The sequence below is a fragment of the Perca flavescens genome, chromosome 15 (assembly GCF_004354835.1).
Source record: "Perca flavescens isolate YP-PL-M2 chromosome 15, PFLA_1.0, whole genome shotgun sequence".
Lineage (NCBI taxonomy): Eukaryota > Metazoa > Chordata > Actinopteri > Perciformes > Percidae > Perca > Perca flavescens.
This window is the reverse complement of record NC_041345.1, coordinates 4,079,524-4,094,597: the sequence shown is the minus strand read 5'-3', so window position 1 is coordinate 4,094,597 and position 15,074 is coordinate 4,079,524. Positions and strand designations below refer to the sequence as shown.

General features: G+C 40.4%; 2 protein-coding genes across 2 annotated transcripts; one reads left to right on the top strand and one right to left on the bottom strand.

Moving 5' to 3' along the window:
- Nucleotides 1–775: 775 nt before the first annotated feature.
- Nucleotides 776–5,885, top strand: rrp7a (ribosomal RNA processing 7 homolog A). Its single transcript, XM_028600223.1, has 7 exons — nt 776–865; nt 1,033–1,175; nt 2,508–2,633; nt 2,780–2,903; nt 3,084–3,181; nt 3,264–3,471; nt 5,696–5,885. The coding sequence occupies exons 1-7, from the start codon at nt 802–804 to the stop codon at nt 5,779–5,781; spliced, it is 849 nt and encodes a 282-aa protein (XP_028456024.1). The 5' UTR covers nt 776–801; the 3' UTR covers nt 5,782–5,885.
- Nucleotides 5,886–11,009: 5,124 nt separating this feature from the next.
- Nucleotides 11,010–15,074, bottom strand: LOC114569630 (zona pellucida sperm-binding protein 4). Its single transcript, XM_028599587.1, has 12 exons — nt 14,769–15,074; nt 14,484–14,608; nt 13,347–13,467; nt 12,970–13,104; nt 12,666–12,832; nt 12,403–12,485; nt 12,131–12,309; nt 11,869–12,052; nt 11,638–11,782; nt 11,482–11,551; nt 11,253–11,390; nt 11,010–11,178 (listed from the first exon to the last, which is right to left on the bottom strand). Exons 1-12 carry the CDS (start codon nt 14,938–14,940, stop codon nt 11,027–11,029), a joined length of 1,671 nt encoding a protein of 556 aa, XP_028455388.1. The 5' UTR covers nt 14,941–15,074; the 3' UTR covers nt 11,010–11,026.

The window sequence follows — 15,074 nt, the reverse complement described above, 5'->3', positions numbered from 1 at the left end:
GACCTACAGCATTTAGTCTTTATTGTCTACTGATTTTATTAATTTACCTTAGCTTTGAAATTTAGATTTGTTAGATACTTTTCTTTTGTCCATGGAATTCATACTTACAACTAAAACCCAACCGCCAAAAGTAATATGAAATTTGTGTGTCCGGGTGAGCTCAGTTGGTGGAGCGGGTGCACATGTGTGGGGGGGTTTGCTCCTCAACGCAGCGGCTGCAGGTTTGACTCCGACCTGCGGCCTGTTGCTGCTTGTCATTCCCCCTCTCTCTCCCCTTTCATGTCTTCAGCTGTCCTGTGGAAATAAAGGCCCAAAAATGCCCAAAATAATAAATAAAAAATATTTTGAAGCTGGAATACTCTAGGTGATAGTTCAAAGTTAAACTAAAAGTTCAAAAAATATACATTAAATAATTAACAACTACTGGGAATGTCATTTTAGCAGCAGATTTCTTCACATTTACTTTTTGTAAAACCTTTATGGTTTTGCTGAAAATGGTAATAAACTACGTTTTGCAATGTGTATGTAAAATATACACAAAGTAATAAAACATGTTTAGAGAAATGGCTGTATTTGGAAATCCTTGAAATATGTCACTGGTAAATATATTTTTTGTTAAAATTGTTATGTGATTTGAGTTATGTGTATTTTTTATTATTATTTAGAATTCAATTTACAAATATTCAGTCATCACAGTCCGTAAACATAAAACTATTTGCATTTATTTGAAAAGGAAGAAAAAAAAACATCATCTACGTTCTTGGTTTTAGTTACACTTCCGGTGTGAAAGGTCACACCAAGATGGCGCCGTCCAAGAAGAAACATGCCAGTGGCCAGCCTTGTATTATTCCGGGAGGATTTACAGGTACAAATCGACTAAACTAATAATATTAACGTAAATCTTTTGCTATAATACTGATTTATCCTCGAACAGAACTTGTTCTGGTCTCGTTTTTCTTGATTGGTGATTACTACTTATCAGAGTCCCTTTACCGAGTGATGAGCTGATCTTTGTCCCGTCTCTCTTCGCAGTGCTGTCCCTACAGTTCAGTTCCGACAGCGTCGCACAGCACAAGCTCTATGTCAAAGAGCACAAAGTCCGAGCAGAGAAGAGTTCCCACAGGCCGCTGGACCGGACTCTGTTCGTTCTCAACATCCCCCCGTACTGCTCAGAGGTACACTTTAAATGGAGCTATGACCCAATCAACAGCTAACTACTAATATATTAGCCCTCCTACACAATCTGGACTGTGGTCATAACTTATACATCTTAGAACTTATTCCCTGTTATGTATTGTTCTTAAAGGTCCCATGACGTGGTGCTCTTTGGATGCTTTTATAAAGACCTTAGTGGTCCCCTAATACTGTATCTGAAGTCTCTTTTATATAGACCTTTGTGGTCCCCTAATACTGTATCTGTAGTCTCTTTTATATAGACCTTTGTGGTCCCCTAATACTGTATCTGAAGTCTCTTTTATATAGACCTTAGTGGTCCCCTAATACTGTATCTGAAGTCTCTTTTATATAGACCTTAGTGGTCCCCTAATACTGTATCTAAAGTCTCTTTATATAGACCTTAGAGGTCCCCTAATACTGTATCTGTAGTCTCTTTTATATAGACCTTAGTGGTCCTCTAATACTGTATCTGAAGTCTCTTTTATATAGACCTTAGTGGTCCCCTAATACTGTATCTGAAGTCTCTTTATATAGACCTTAGTGGTCCCCTAATACTGTATCTGAAGTTTCTTTATATAGACCTTAGTGGTCCCCTAATACTGTATCTGAAGTCTCTTTATATAGACCTTAGTGGTCCCCTAATACTGTATCTGAAGTATCTTTATATAGACCTTAGTGGTCCCCTAATACTGTATCTGAAGTCTCTTTATATAGACCTTAGTGGTCCCCTAATACTGTATCTGAAGTCTCTTTTATATAGACCTTAGTGGTCCCCTAATACTGTATCTGAAGTCTCTTTTATATAGACCTTAGTGGTCCCCTAATACTGTATCTGAAGTCTCTTTTATATAGACCTTAGTGATCCCCTAATACTGTATCTGAAGTCTCTTTTATATAGACCTTAGTGGTCCCCTAATACTGTATCTGAGTGCTCAGGGTCCTCATGTGAGGAGGGCCCAAAAAGATGCTAGAATGAATAGCTGTGGATGCGGGGAGGGGCACATCAGACTGACACGCCAATTCGTATGCCATTTTGGCGTGTTATCAAGACGAATAATCGCATTTTAGCGTGTTTATCAACGCAGTTCGCCCGCCATTGACCTACACTACGAGTGAATTTTCGGCCTTGCGAGAAGCATAAAGGGATGTAAGTCCGCGGATGGGTAAAACGCACCCAAAGTGGCGTGTATGTTTACGCAAAGTCACGATGCCACGTTGGGCAAATAAAGAATGGCTTTCTACAGGGCCCAGGATTTTTAATAAATTCTTAATCACAAAACAAAATGCAATTAATTATCATTGTCATTCCTGCCCTGCTGTTTGTCTTTCAGGGTGTTGTCAAAGAGTTGTTCTCCCAGTTTGGCTGTGTTCAGTCCGTGGAGTTGAGGGACCACCCGGGCTCCTTCCAGGACTCTGGACCCAAGCTGTCCAGGTTCTTTAAACCTGTTGCAAAACAGGTTGGCTTTGCTTTTGCTTTGCATTGCTGCTGAGCTCTTTCCGCCGGGACACCATGAACAAAAATGAACTGTACTTGTTACATCTGTACCGTATATTTCACGTCATTCATATTTAACCTTTTGCGTCTCCTGTTTGTCCTTTCCAGGGTTTTAGAGTCGGCTACGTTGTGTTCGAAAACTCCTCCAGTTTAAGAGCAGCTAAATCACACCCACACGATGTCTCTTTGGTGGTCTGCACAGAGCAGCGTCCAGTGAAGACAGGAGTGCAGAGTGAGTGACGCTACAGTGATGCATTCATTTTTATTAATACAAGTTTTTAAATATGAATCTACTGTAGTATCGCAGTTTCAGCGTGAGCCAGATTCTTGTTGATCAAACATATTCAAACACAGAACAAAACAGTCTTACATTGTTTTTTTTAATGTTATTTGTTGCTCTTTCTGACTCCAGAATGGATTCAGCAGTACACGGAGTCTTTTATTAACCCGGACAAACTGCAACACATAGTCGACTCCTTTATGGAAGGCTACGACAAGCGGAAAGAGGAGGTGAGAATTCTGCAGCTCTTCCTCCAGCGTTACACGCCCATCTAGTCCGCGGGACTTCAACGTGTTGTCGTTTCTGTCACAGGAAGCGGAGAGGCAGAGGAAGGAGGCAGAGCAGCAACAAGAGGATGAAGAGGGCTGGGTGAAAGTCACAAGAGGATCCAAGGGCACCAAGGGCCGCCCCCACAGCGAGGCAGCCAATGAGAGGACTCTACAGAAGGAGATGAGGAAGAAGAAAAGGAAGGAGCTCCTGAACTTCTACACCTGGCAGCACAGAAACACGCAGAAAGAACGTAAGTTGCCGATTTTAGTTTATTCGTCATTTAGAGGCTAGTCTCGCATTGCCAGACCTTCCTCCACAGCGCTGCGGAGGAGGGTCTGGCTAGTCCACACAGCATTCCGTGATGGGGGGGAAAAAAAAAACGTGCTCTGGCTTATTGGCATTTCTTTAAACCAATCAAAATCGTCATGGGTGACGCATTGTGCCGGATGGAGGCACAGGGCCGCTACAAAATAGCCTCGGGAAGGAACTTGTTTTGGTGGAACGTGTGGACGTTCAAAGGTTGTTTTAGGCCCTGTTTACACGAATATACTCACGGGTGAAAACGCAAATATTTTATCAGATGTGCCTATCGTTTAGACGGTGACGGCATTTCTGGGGCTTAAAAACGCAAAAAAACTGAAACCACCCTCCAGAGTGGAAATCTTAAAAACGCTCCACTGTTGCGTTCCAATCTAAAGGGTAAAAACGGTGTCTGTCTGTCTGTCTGTCTGTCTGTCTGTCTCTGGTCTTTATGTCTGTCTGTCTGTCTCTGGTCTTTATATCTGTCTGTCTGTCTGTCTGTCTCTGGTCTGTCTGTCTGTCTGTCTGTCTGTCTGTCTCTGGTCTTTATGTCTGTCTGTCTCTGGTCTGTCTGTCTGTCTGTCTGTCTGTCTGTCTCTGGTCTTTATGTCTGTCTGTCTCTGGTCTGTCTGTCTGTCTCTGGTCTTTATATCTGTCTGTCTGTCTGTCTGTCTGTCTGTCTCTGGTCTGTCTGTCTGTCTGTCTGTCTCTGGTCTTTATGTCTGTCTGTCTGTCTGTCTGTCTGTCTCTGGTCTTTATGTCTGTCTGTCTCTGGTCTGTCTGTCTGTCTGTCTGTCTGTCTGTCTCTGGTCTTTCTGTCTGTCTGTCTGTCTGTCTCTGGTCTTTATGTCTGTCTGTCTGTCTGTCTCTGGTCTTTGTGTCTGTATTTCTGTCTGTCTCTGGTCTTTATGTCTGTCTGTCTGTCTGTCTGTCTGTCTCTGGTCTTTATGTCTGTCTGTCTCTGGTCTGTCTGTCTGTCTGTCTCTGGTCTTTCTGTCTGTCTGTCTCTGGTCTTTATGTCTGTCTTTCTGTCTGTCTCTGGTCTTTATGTCTGTCTGTCTGTCTGTCTGTCTGTCTCTGGTCTTTATGTCTGTCTGTCTGTCTGTCTGTCTCTGGTCTTTATATCTGTCTGTCTGTCTGTCTGTCTGTCTGTCTGTCTCTGGTCTGTCTGTCTGTCTGTCTGTCTCTGGTCTTTATGTCTGTCTGTCTCTGGTCTGTCTGTCTGTCTGTCTGTCTGTCTGTCTCTGGTCTTTATGTCTGTCTGTCTCTGGTCTGTCTGTCTGTCTGTCTGTCTGTCTCTGGTCTTTCTGTCTGTCTGTCTGTCTGTCTGTCTCTGGTCTTTATGTCTGTCTGTCTGTCTGTCTCTGGTCTTTGTGTCTGTATTTCTGTCTGTCTCTGGTCTTTATGTCTGTCTGTCTGTCTGTCTGTCTGTCTCTGGTCTTTATGTCTGTCTGTCTCTGGTCTGTCTGTCTGTCTGTCTGTCTGTCTGTCTGGTCTTCTTTATGTCTGTCTGTCTGTCTCTGGTCTTTCTGTCTGTCTGTCTGTCTCTGGTCTTTATGTCTGTCTTTCTGTCTGTCTCTGGTCTTTATGTCTGTCTGTCTGTCTGTCTGTCTGTCTGTCTGTCTGTCTCTGGTCTTTGTGTCTGTGTGTGCATTGTTTGGAGCAATAACTCCACCTCCTCATCTGTCCAGACAAAGTTGTCAGCTTTTGTTGTTTGCGTTGCGCGAGGAGAGGGAGACGAGTAGAAGGAAGGTTCCACGCAGGCGCGCAGACTTGGTGGATCGCATTTCACACACTTTTGCGTCACCATATGCACGCAGATTTCCCCCCGATAACGCTCGTCTGTAAGTCGTACAACAGAACAGGACAGATAGTCTAGCTAGCTGTCTGGATTTACCCTGCAGAGATCTGAGGAGCAGTTAACCATAGTCCTCACAAATCCACCGGAGTTTAAAATTGCAACACAAAGAAAGAGGAAGGTGATGGACATCCGGCCGAAAAGAGGGACATCCGGCGGCATCGGAGCAATCCGGGAAGTGGAAAGTCATGGATATAGACTGTCTGTAGGCCAGAATTTGTCCTCGATGTTTGCTGAAGGAGAAAGAGAAGCCATCAAGCTTTGCAAAAACAAATTGCCTTTATTATTAATTTATTTTTTTCGCTCTTTCTTTCAGATATTGCTGACCTACGGAAGAAATTCGAGGAGGATAAACAGAGAATAGCTCTGTTGAGGGCACAGAGAAAGTTCAAACCTTACTGAGTCAACAACCCTGATTTTCCTTTCTTCATTTCACTGCTTTTGTGTGTTTTAGTTACATTATAACCCTGACCCTTTTTGTGTCAATAAACATTATTCTGAGTGACTTACTTTCATCATTATTGAATTACCAGCACATCACAAGAGACGAAGGACATTTGGGAAATAGTTGTTGGTAGAAAGCTTTTGATTAAAAAGGTGACCGGCAGGACAAAGTACCAATGCCAATTCAAGTATTATTAAAAAAATAACTAGTCTTGCATTGCCAGACCCTCCACCTCCGCGGCGCTGTGTCTGGCTAGTCCACACAGCCTTCCAGGGTGGGAGGAAAAACGTGCTCTGGTTTACAGCGTCTTCCAAATTACTGATTTTCCTAAATAGTCGATGCAAATGATCATTTTCAAGTCACCAACCGTTAGGGTATAAATTGAATTTCACCCAATGAAAACTTTTTTTTTTTATTTAAAATAAACTCAAAATGCATTGTTCCACATTATTACGCACAACAGTTTAAAACCATTTTATAGTTTGGAAAGAACTGAAAATGGTCATTTGCTGAATTTGCAGCATTAGGTCATATTTACTAAAAGCAAAAGCTATTTCAATCAAGCACATCTTAACGGGACAAGTTACATGTTAACATAGGAGCCCTTCTTTGATATCACCTTCACAATTCTTGCATCCATTGAACTTGGGAGTTTATGGAGAGTTTCTGCTTGAATTTCTTTGCAGGATGTCAGAACAGCCTCCCAGAGCTGCCGTTTTGATACAAACTGCTCCCCACCCTCCGATCTTTTGCTTGAGGATGCTCCAAAGGTTCTCAATAGGGTTGAGGTCAGGGGAGGATAGGGGCCACACCATGAGTTTCTCTCCTTTCATGCCCATAGCAGCCTATGACACAGGGTGGTGACATGAGGTATTCTTTGCAGATGGTGCATTGTCATGCATGAAGATGATGGAAGGCACAGTTGCTTTTGTACCATAGAAGAAAGTGGTAAGTCAGAAACTCTACATACTTTGCCAGGTCATTTTCACACCTTCAGGGACCCTAAAGGGGCCTACCAGCTCTCTCCCCATGATTACGGCACAAAACATGACTAGGTCAGGGTACTAAAGTATAATCCGTTTTTCGTTTTAAACCAAAAACGAAAAAACAAAAAAACGGGCCGATGTTTCGTTTTTGGTTTCAAACCAAAAATGGAAAAACAAAATTATGAGCTCCGTTTTCTCGTTTTTCCAATGTCCATACAAATTAAAAATTAACTGGAAAACTGCTCGTTTTTCAACTGTTGTATTTTTGTTATTCATTTTTCCGTTTTAACCCAAGAGCGAGAATATGGGCTCATTTTTAAAATGTCCATAATCACTGAAAATCTGATGGAACACAGGTCTCGTTTATAATGTTATTTTGGTCTTACGTGTTAAGTCAAAAGTTGACTAAAACCCATGCGCTCTGGACAGGAAGTAACATTAACGTGTCAAAATAAAAGCATGAGAGCTGTAATAACTGCCAGAAGAACGAGGCACTTTATGAATACATTGTTTCCTTGTAGCTTGTCAGATTAGGCTAAAGTTAGCTATTTAGGGTTATATAAAGTATTTAATTATTTAATAATAAATTTAAAATCACATGAAATCTACATTCATCTAATTAGCCTATGTGTGGCAGTTATTGACTAGTATACTCTAATCTTCAACCAGCCAGTAAAAAGGCATCTAACACTTGTGTTGTCTTCGTGTTAAATGTGTCCTGTTTTCAAAATTTCTTATAAGAAATATGGGTTTCTTTCAACCAAATTAACCAAAAATAACATGCATTGTTCCCTTCCATGCTCTTCGCAAGTAAATTAATATTCACAAATTTCATACAATTTGGGGTGTTTTATTCAATTTTATAGCAGTTATGGTCTTCCCGGGCAAATTTTGACCTGGTAGTGTAATAGGGCACTATTGAGCTTTACAGAAGATAAACACATAGGACACATGCATATTTACAAGTATGTGCATGCACACACACACACACACACACACACACACCTACCTACCAAGAGCCTGGGTCTGTCCAAGGTTTCTTCACACTGTCACTTTTAAGCATTTATGCATACTCTTGAGGGGAATCACTGGAATTGTTGGGTTATAATTAATTATACATGTGGTCTAAACCTACTCTATCTGTAAAGTGTCCTGAGATAACTCCTGTTATGATTTGATTCTATAAATAAAATGGAATTGAATATACCAGTCTGTTATAATCCAAAACAACTAATCGTATATGCTCATTTTACTGAGAAATTAGGTATAATTAATGTAAATGAGGTCTGTTGACCATGAATGCAAAAAAATAAGTGTAAAATTAATGAGTGGAATGAAGTTAGATAAAAGGGGTAACCCACAATTGAGTGATACATTACTTCATGCTTTATGAAATGGTCAATTTTGTTATGCCAATAACATTTATAATGACCCAATTTATAAGACAACACAAGGGCTAAACCACTTGACCACATAAATGAAAAGGCTTCTTTTTATTGCAACTCTGCAGAATATTCATGACATGGTTGACCAACTTAACTGCCATTACAGTGTTTTACAATCACTTTGGCACTAGTTTCAGAACCTTGATGTCATTTGTCATAACTCTAGACACAAAAGTCACAACCAATGATCAAAATGCACAATTTTCAAAACTCTAACACTTTTTTTCAATTGCTTGGATACAATACATATAAACTTAAGATCATATGTTAATTTAACAGAGATCACCTGTTCAATATGACACAACTTAACATCAAAGTAGTACACATTACATTTCAGATGATTGTCTATTCATTTCATTACAATTATATAACTTTCAATACAACTGCTCAAACTGAAAAGTAAATGTTGCATTACTCTTAATGCATAGTTGTATGGAAACAGACAGACAATATTCCATGTTTAGATCATGAAAGTTTCAAGATAACGAGATTGATTGTCACCAGTTAGCGTGGAGCATGAACCAATTAGACTACATGATCTACGGATGTAATATTTCATCATCCTTCTTTACTGTAATGTACTACTGTTTATCAGACACTGTTTCTATGGTCTCATGTACTACTACTGTAATGTACCACTGTTTATCATACACCGTTTCTATGGTCTCATGTACTACTACTGTAATGTACTACTGTTTATCAGACACTGTTTCTATGGTCTCATGTACTACTACTGTAATGTACTACTGTTTATCAGACACTGTTTCTATGGTCTCATGTACTACTACTGTAATGTACTACTGTTTATCAGACACTGTTTCTATGGTCTCATGTACTACTACTGTAATGTACCACTGTTTATCATACACCGTTTCTATGGTCTCATGTACTACTACTGTAATGTACTACTGTTTATCAGACACTGTTTCTATGGTCTCATGTACTACTACTGTAATGTACTACTGTTTATCAGACACCATTTCTATGGTCTCATGTACCAACTTTACTGTAATGTACTACTGTTCAGCAGACACAGTTTCTATGGTCCCATGTACCACCTTTAAGACTATTTACTGTATTGACAGTACTGCACCGTATAGATGCAGGCCCTTGGAATTGCTTGTCCAATTCTGCCAACTTGTTACTGATGATTGAGATATACTATATATATATATATATATATATATATATATATACTGTATATATACATATACATATATACTCATACCACATTGTTTGCCATGTCCGAAGGTTTTTTCCAAGAAGTTTGGCTAATTGCAATGTAGATGAGAACCTGTGGCCAAATCCACAAGACAGAGTTGATGAAGATGTAGAATACAGTAATCACTTCTCTGTTTTGCTTTACAAGCAAGTTGAGGAACACTTGATATTTTACAGTACTGTCTTTTCTTTTCCATTTTTGCTTTGATTCAAATAAATTTATATTGTGATTGTACTGTATTTTCTTTTCATCAATACGTTTTAGATTTTTTTTCAGTGATTCCACTGTTTCTGTAGTACTCTCTCTACTACTGCAGTACTTGTAGAGGGATGTATTTACATGTAGTACCATAATGAAAAATATATCACCTATTTTGTACTACAATATTTACGTTTTTTACAATCACTTTGCTAGTAATTTCAGAACCTTGTCATTTTTCAAAACTCTAGACACAAAACTCAAAACGGTCATCACTTGTAACCCAGGCTGTCCAATGTTCAAAACATTGCATTGTGCATTCATATCTTTAAATAAATCTTGCACACTGGTTCACAAAGCAAATTTATTGTGAAATACCATGGAAACATTACTTTAGATCACCCACACACAAGCTACCCATAGTTTCACTGTGTCATCATTCATACAATCATTAAATATTGTAGTACAAAATAGGTGATACATGTATCATTATGGTACTACATATAAATATATCCCTGTAAAAGTACTGCAGTAGAGAGAATACTACAGACCAATGTGGTATGAGTATGTATATATAGATGCCTTTTTACTGGCTGGTTGAAGATTAGAGTAGCCTAACTAGTTAACTGCCACACATAGGCTAATTAGATGAATGTAGATTTCATGTGATTTTAAAAGTTAAAATACTTTATATAACCCTAAATAGCTAACTTTAGCCTAATCTGACAAGCTACAGGGAAACAATGTATTCATAAAGTGCCTCGTTCTTCTGGCAGTTATTACAGCTCTCATGCTTTTATTTGGACACATTAATGTTACTTCCTGTCCAGAGCGCATGGGTTTTAGTCAACTTTTGACTTAACACGTAAGACCAAAATAACATTATAAACGAGACCTGTGTTCCATCAGATTTTCAATGATTATGCACATTATAAAAATGAGCCCATATTCTCGCTCTTGGGTTAAAAACAGAAAAATGAACAAAAAAAAACACGTTGAAAAACGAGGAGTTTTCCAGTTAATTTTTAATTTGTATGGACATTGGAAAAACGAGAAAACTGAGCTCATAATTTTGTTTTTCCATTTTTGCTTTGAAACCAAAAATCGACCATTTTTTGGTTTAAAACGAAAAACTGATTATACTTTAGTACCCTGAACCAGAACAATCCCTCAGGTGGAACGTCTTGGATATGGACCATTACAAAAACTCTTTAGGAACCATTCAAACCAGTGTTTTGGCCTTGATGTTACAAGAATGAAAGCCATGAATGACCACAGCTTTTGAGTTTATGATCAACCAAAATCAAAGTACAAAAGACAAGTTGAAATGCATATCACAGACTGAAAGGTTTTATTGAGATTGTTCACTGTCACCTTGTACTTCACAAGGTGTCTTTGCTACTGCCTTCTGCCTCTTTCTGATGCTTAAACAAACCGTGAACAGCAGGATCAATAGCAGGGCACCGCCAACACCAGAGAGAACATACACTGTCACCTGAAACACTGAGGAACAGAGAAACATTTAAGTATTGCCATTGATACAATCACATAATAGTCTTGTACTGAGCAGGACTTACTCGTCTTCTGTTTCACACATGGATTGTCCTCTAGTTCAGTGCTGTTCTGTCCCAGCACCAGTGGCCCTAAAGAGACCAGCTGGATCTGGTCGGTCTCAGTTATTGCCTCTCTTCTCCGTCTCGGCCCCTCCTCTGATGCTGTGAGAGGAGAGGCAAACGTTTACTGCATATCCAGCACAGAAACCCCCCGCCCCCAAAAAACCCAAAAACCACACATTAATCTACTCACTAATGATGGCACATTTCTGTGCACAGTCAACATCCTCTGTGCAGATTTCCACCCAACAGAAGAAGTAAATCTAAGAGATTACACATGTGTGCAGAGATACACGTTTAGATATCATTTTATATTGATTTATATCATTTGCGGATGGGTTAACCTTACCTCCTCCATACTTGGATGGCCGGTATTAGGGTCCAAGAAGGCAAAAGTCTTGACATCGAACCTCCTGACTTGGGAGTGGGAGGTGGTCTTCCCCCGGTTGTCCACAGGGATGGAGCTTCTCATGTCATCCAGAGGGTTGGGACATCTATCCAGGGGGACAAACAGTCAAGTGCTCAGCCTTCGAACATAACTTCATCTTAAGTTGACGCTGTAATTTTTCTTCCACGTTACCCATCATAGAGAAGTGTCCACACAGAGTGTCTAGATGAAGGGTAGGCAAAGCAATCCCGTACACGCAGGGAAAGCGTGGGGTCTGGGGACGGCTGGGCAATTGAAATTTCCACATATGCAGCGTTGCGCACCGGCAAGGTCAGTGGAAGTTGGTCCTCAGGAAAGAAGGATGTGAAGGATGCATCTAGTGGAACAAACTATTAGTTCTAAAGACTTAACCCAATGCAATGAGTGATTCCATACTGCTCTCCATTTTTAGTACCTTTGGCTATTCTCATCTGCAATCTCATAGTTCCCAGTGCAGCCACAGGCGGTGGGTTGGTCACTGCATACAAGGACCGCAAGTCTGGGGCAGGCTGTTTTGATTCTGGTTTTGATGCCTGTTTCGATGCCCGTTTCGATGCCTGTTTCGATGCCTCATATTCACACTGGACCTTCAGACTAAAACCCCCAGACTCATGTCACCACCAGTATACTTTTACCCAAAAATCACTGTCAGAGCCATCAGCTTACAGCAGTGTACAGAGAACTCACCTAAATGGAGAATGTCTGGTTATACTTTTTTTAGTACGCAGCTCCTCCACTTCCACCTCATAGATAGTAATGTCTCCTTCCACCTCAAAGCCAAGCAGAGAAGAAAGGATTCAGAGTCAAGCAAATATGTATGAACTACTTGCAGCCAATATATGCAATAAAAGGAAAGCTTTAGTGGAACAGACATTTCAGCGAGAAAATATTCTTTTGTCCAAATGCTAGACATCTTATGTTGGAATCCAACGCTTGACAAGTAGCATTACCTTCATTTTTGCGCCACAGTCCATGACTCCAATCTTGAAAACTGCCGTGTCTGGGGTGGTGATCACAGGGGAACACTGTGGCTGATCTTTGACTATGAGGCTGCTGGGATCGATGGGCTGTTCTGTGGCCTTTACTGAGAACACAAAGTAGCCATCCAGAGAGCAGGCTGCAGGGAGAGGTCAAGAGATAAATGATGTACTTCACACAGAAATAAAAGAAAAAAGGCCAATTCTATGGTACCTCATCACAAAATTCCTTCCATGTAAACAGTACTTTACATGCCAAGACTAATGCCAATACTACCATTGAGTTTGTAGTAGCAGTTTAAATCGTCCGTGTCGTAGCAGCATCCCAGTTTGTAGCAGGCATCGCGAGAAATGCTTTGGTGGCCACAATCTACTCGTAGAGCTTTTTCTGCGTCACAATTTCCAGGTAGCGCTGGAAAAGAGTCACGTGTTTAGTGTTCTAACCTGGCACAGTAAAAAACAGCCAAAACACCATGTGTTGTACACGCCCTGTAATATCACCCCACGGCATCGCTTGTGGGAAAAGAAGTTCTTCAGAACTCCCAACCAGGCTCCAAAGGGAAATTTAACAGTTGAAGTTTTGAATGATGGAAACGGATACAAAATGAGCACTGATTTCAGATATACAATTACTGGGTCAATGCCTCCACTCACGTGTTGGGACAAGTTGAGTCTTCTCACTGCGTTTTGTCATCAGGGGACAGCTGACATCTACCCTGAACCAACGATCCTCTCCTGTCAGCTGTACCTCCAAAGGGATGACCACTTTGCTGCCCTGAGGACCAAAGATCACCACAATTTGGATGTGAAGCCATACACACCATTTTTGCATTTACAGGTGCACACAAACTCTGTGCATGTGTATATTCTCCTTCTGTAGACCTCAATGTACAGAAAATAGGAACATTTGCAATATTGGGTTTGGGGCTGACAACTTAAAAAAAAAAAAAAAAAAAAAAACTCCATTTCAATAAAAGGTTTGACCATTTCTACCAATAAATTGTGTTTTGTAACCAGGGTTGCAAAGGGGTGAACATTTTCCAGTAGATTTCTGGAAACTTTCCATGGAAAGTTTAGCTGGGGAATTTCTGAAACCATTCCAATTTGGAAACTTCGATGGGATGTAGTTCTAGAAATACTGTGCAGTGGGTGTGGCCTCAATAGCCCTGCAGTAGGCCAAGTAGTAGCCCAAACCATTGACCTTTAGCTTAACATATGAAGGTAGCTAGCATGCTGCATTTGATTTACTCTACCTAGAAAAGGTAGTAGGGCCTATATGGTTTCCTTTGGTTTACCAGTGGAAGGTTTTAGACAAGTCAATTGAGACTATGCACCACATATTACATAGAGGTTTAACATAATTTTAATCCAATGTGAAATTATAAAATCAGCGCCGTCTATGGTTTCCAGCCTATCAAGAACTAGTGGGCCCCACTCCCGTATATTAAAAGTAAATGTTGGCAAGTATGTAGTAGCCTATGCAAATTACTGCATGCAGGTCATTGATGAATTTTTAAACAAGATTATGCTGCAAGATGGGTTCCCCCCCCCAACATTTAAGTTCCCAGTTATAGACTAACCATATCATAACAAGCAATATTAAAAATTGCCAGTTTATTCCCATGGAAAGGTTCAAACTTTGAAAATTCCCACAATTTTGCAACCCCATTTGTAACTTACAGGTATTGTGTTGAAAGTTTTGTAATTTCCCCTTTAGTCAAGGAGAGGCCTTTGCTTTTTAAACACAATGTTCAGGCCACCCAATAACTTCCATACAGTCCCTTAATTTACCTCAATCTGTGCATAGCAGCTGTCATATGTGCTGAAGAGGTTGAGGTTCTGGTTTCTCTCTCGGACCAGTCTCACTCCACAGTATTCCTCAGTTTGAAGCAGTGGGATCCTGGCCCCTGAAATGTCTAAGACAACCAAGCACACGCAATATTAATGGATTCAATTCAAAATGTTTAAACGTGAACATTCAGGAATTTGCACTTCGTAGCTACTAAAATGATTACAACCTTGTTTGCCATGATCCATCTAAGTTGGAAAAATTAATAACAAAGAACGCGCTCTCACCTTTAACATGTATATTACTTTTAACCTGCGGGCCAAAGACAGCTCTTAGCCTTCGAGCAGAGCAGCTGACGCTGGGCAGGGCGAGCTGCTCCGGCGGGGTTGTCTTCTGCGGCTGAGCCGTGACGGCAAAAAGTAAAATAATCAAACACAGTTTTGCACAATGATAATCCATCTCCTTAGGATTTAGATATTTAGCCCATATGAGTTTGATCTCAGAAATACCACGTCCTTTCTCTGACACGGGGGCACAACGACAATAAGCACAAGTAGCGAAGCTCTCGTGGTCTTGAAGAGGACGCAGCAAGC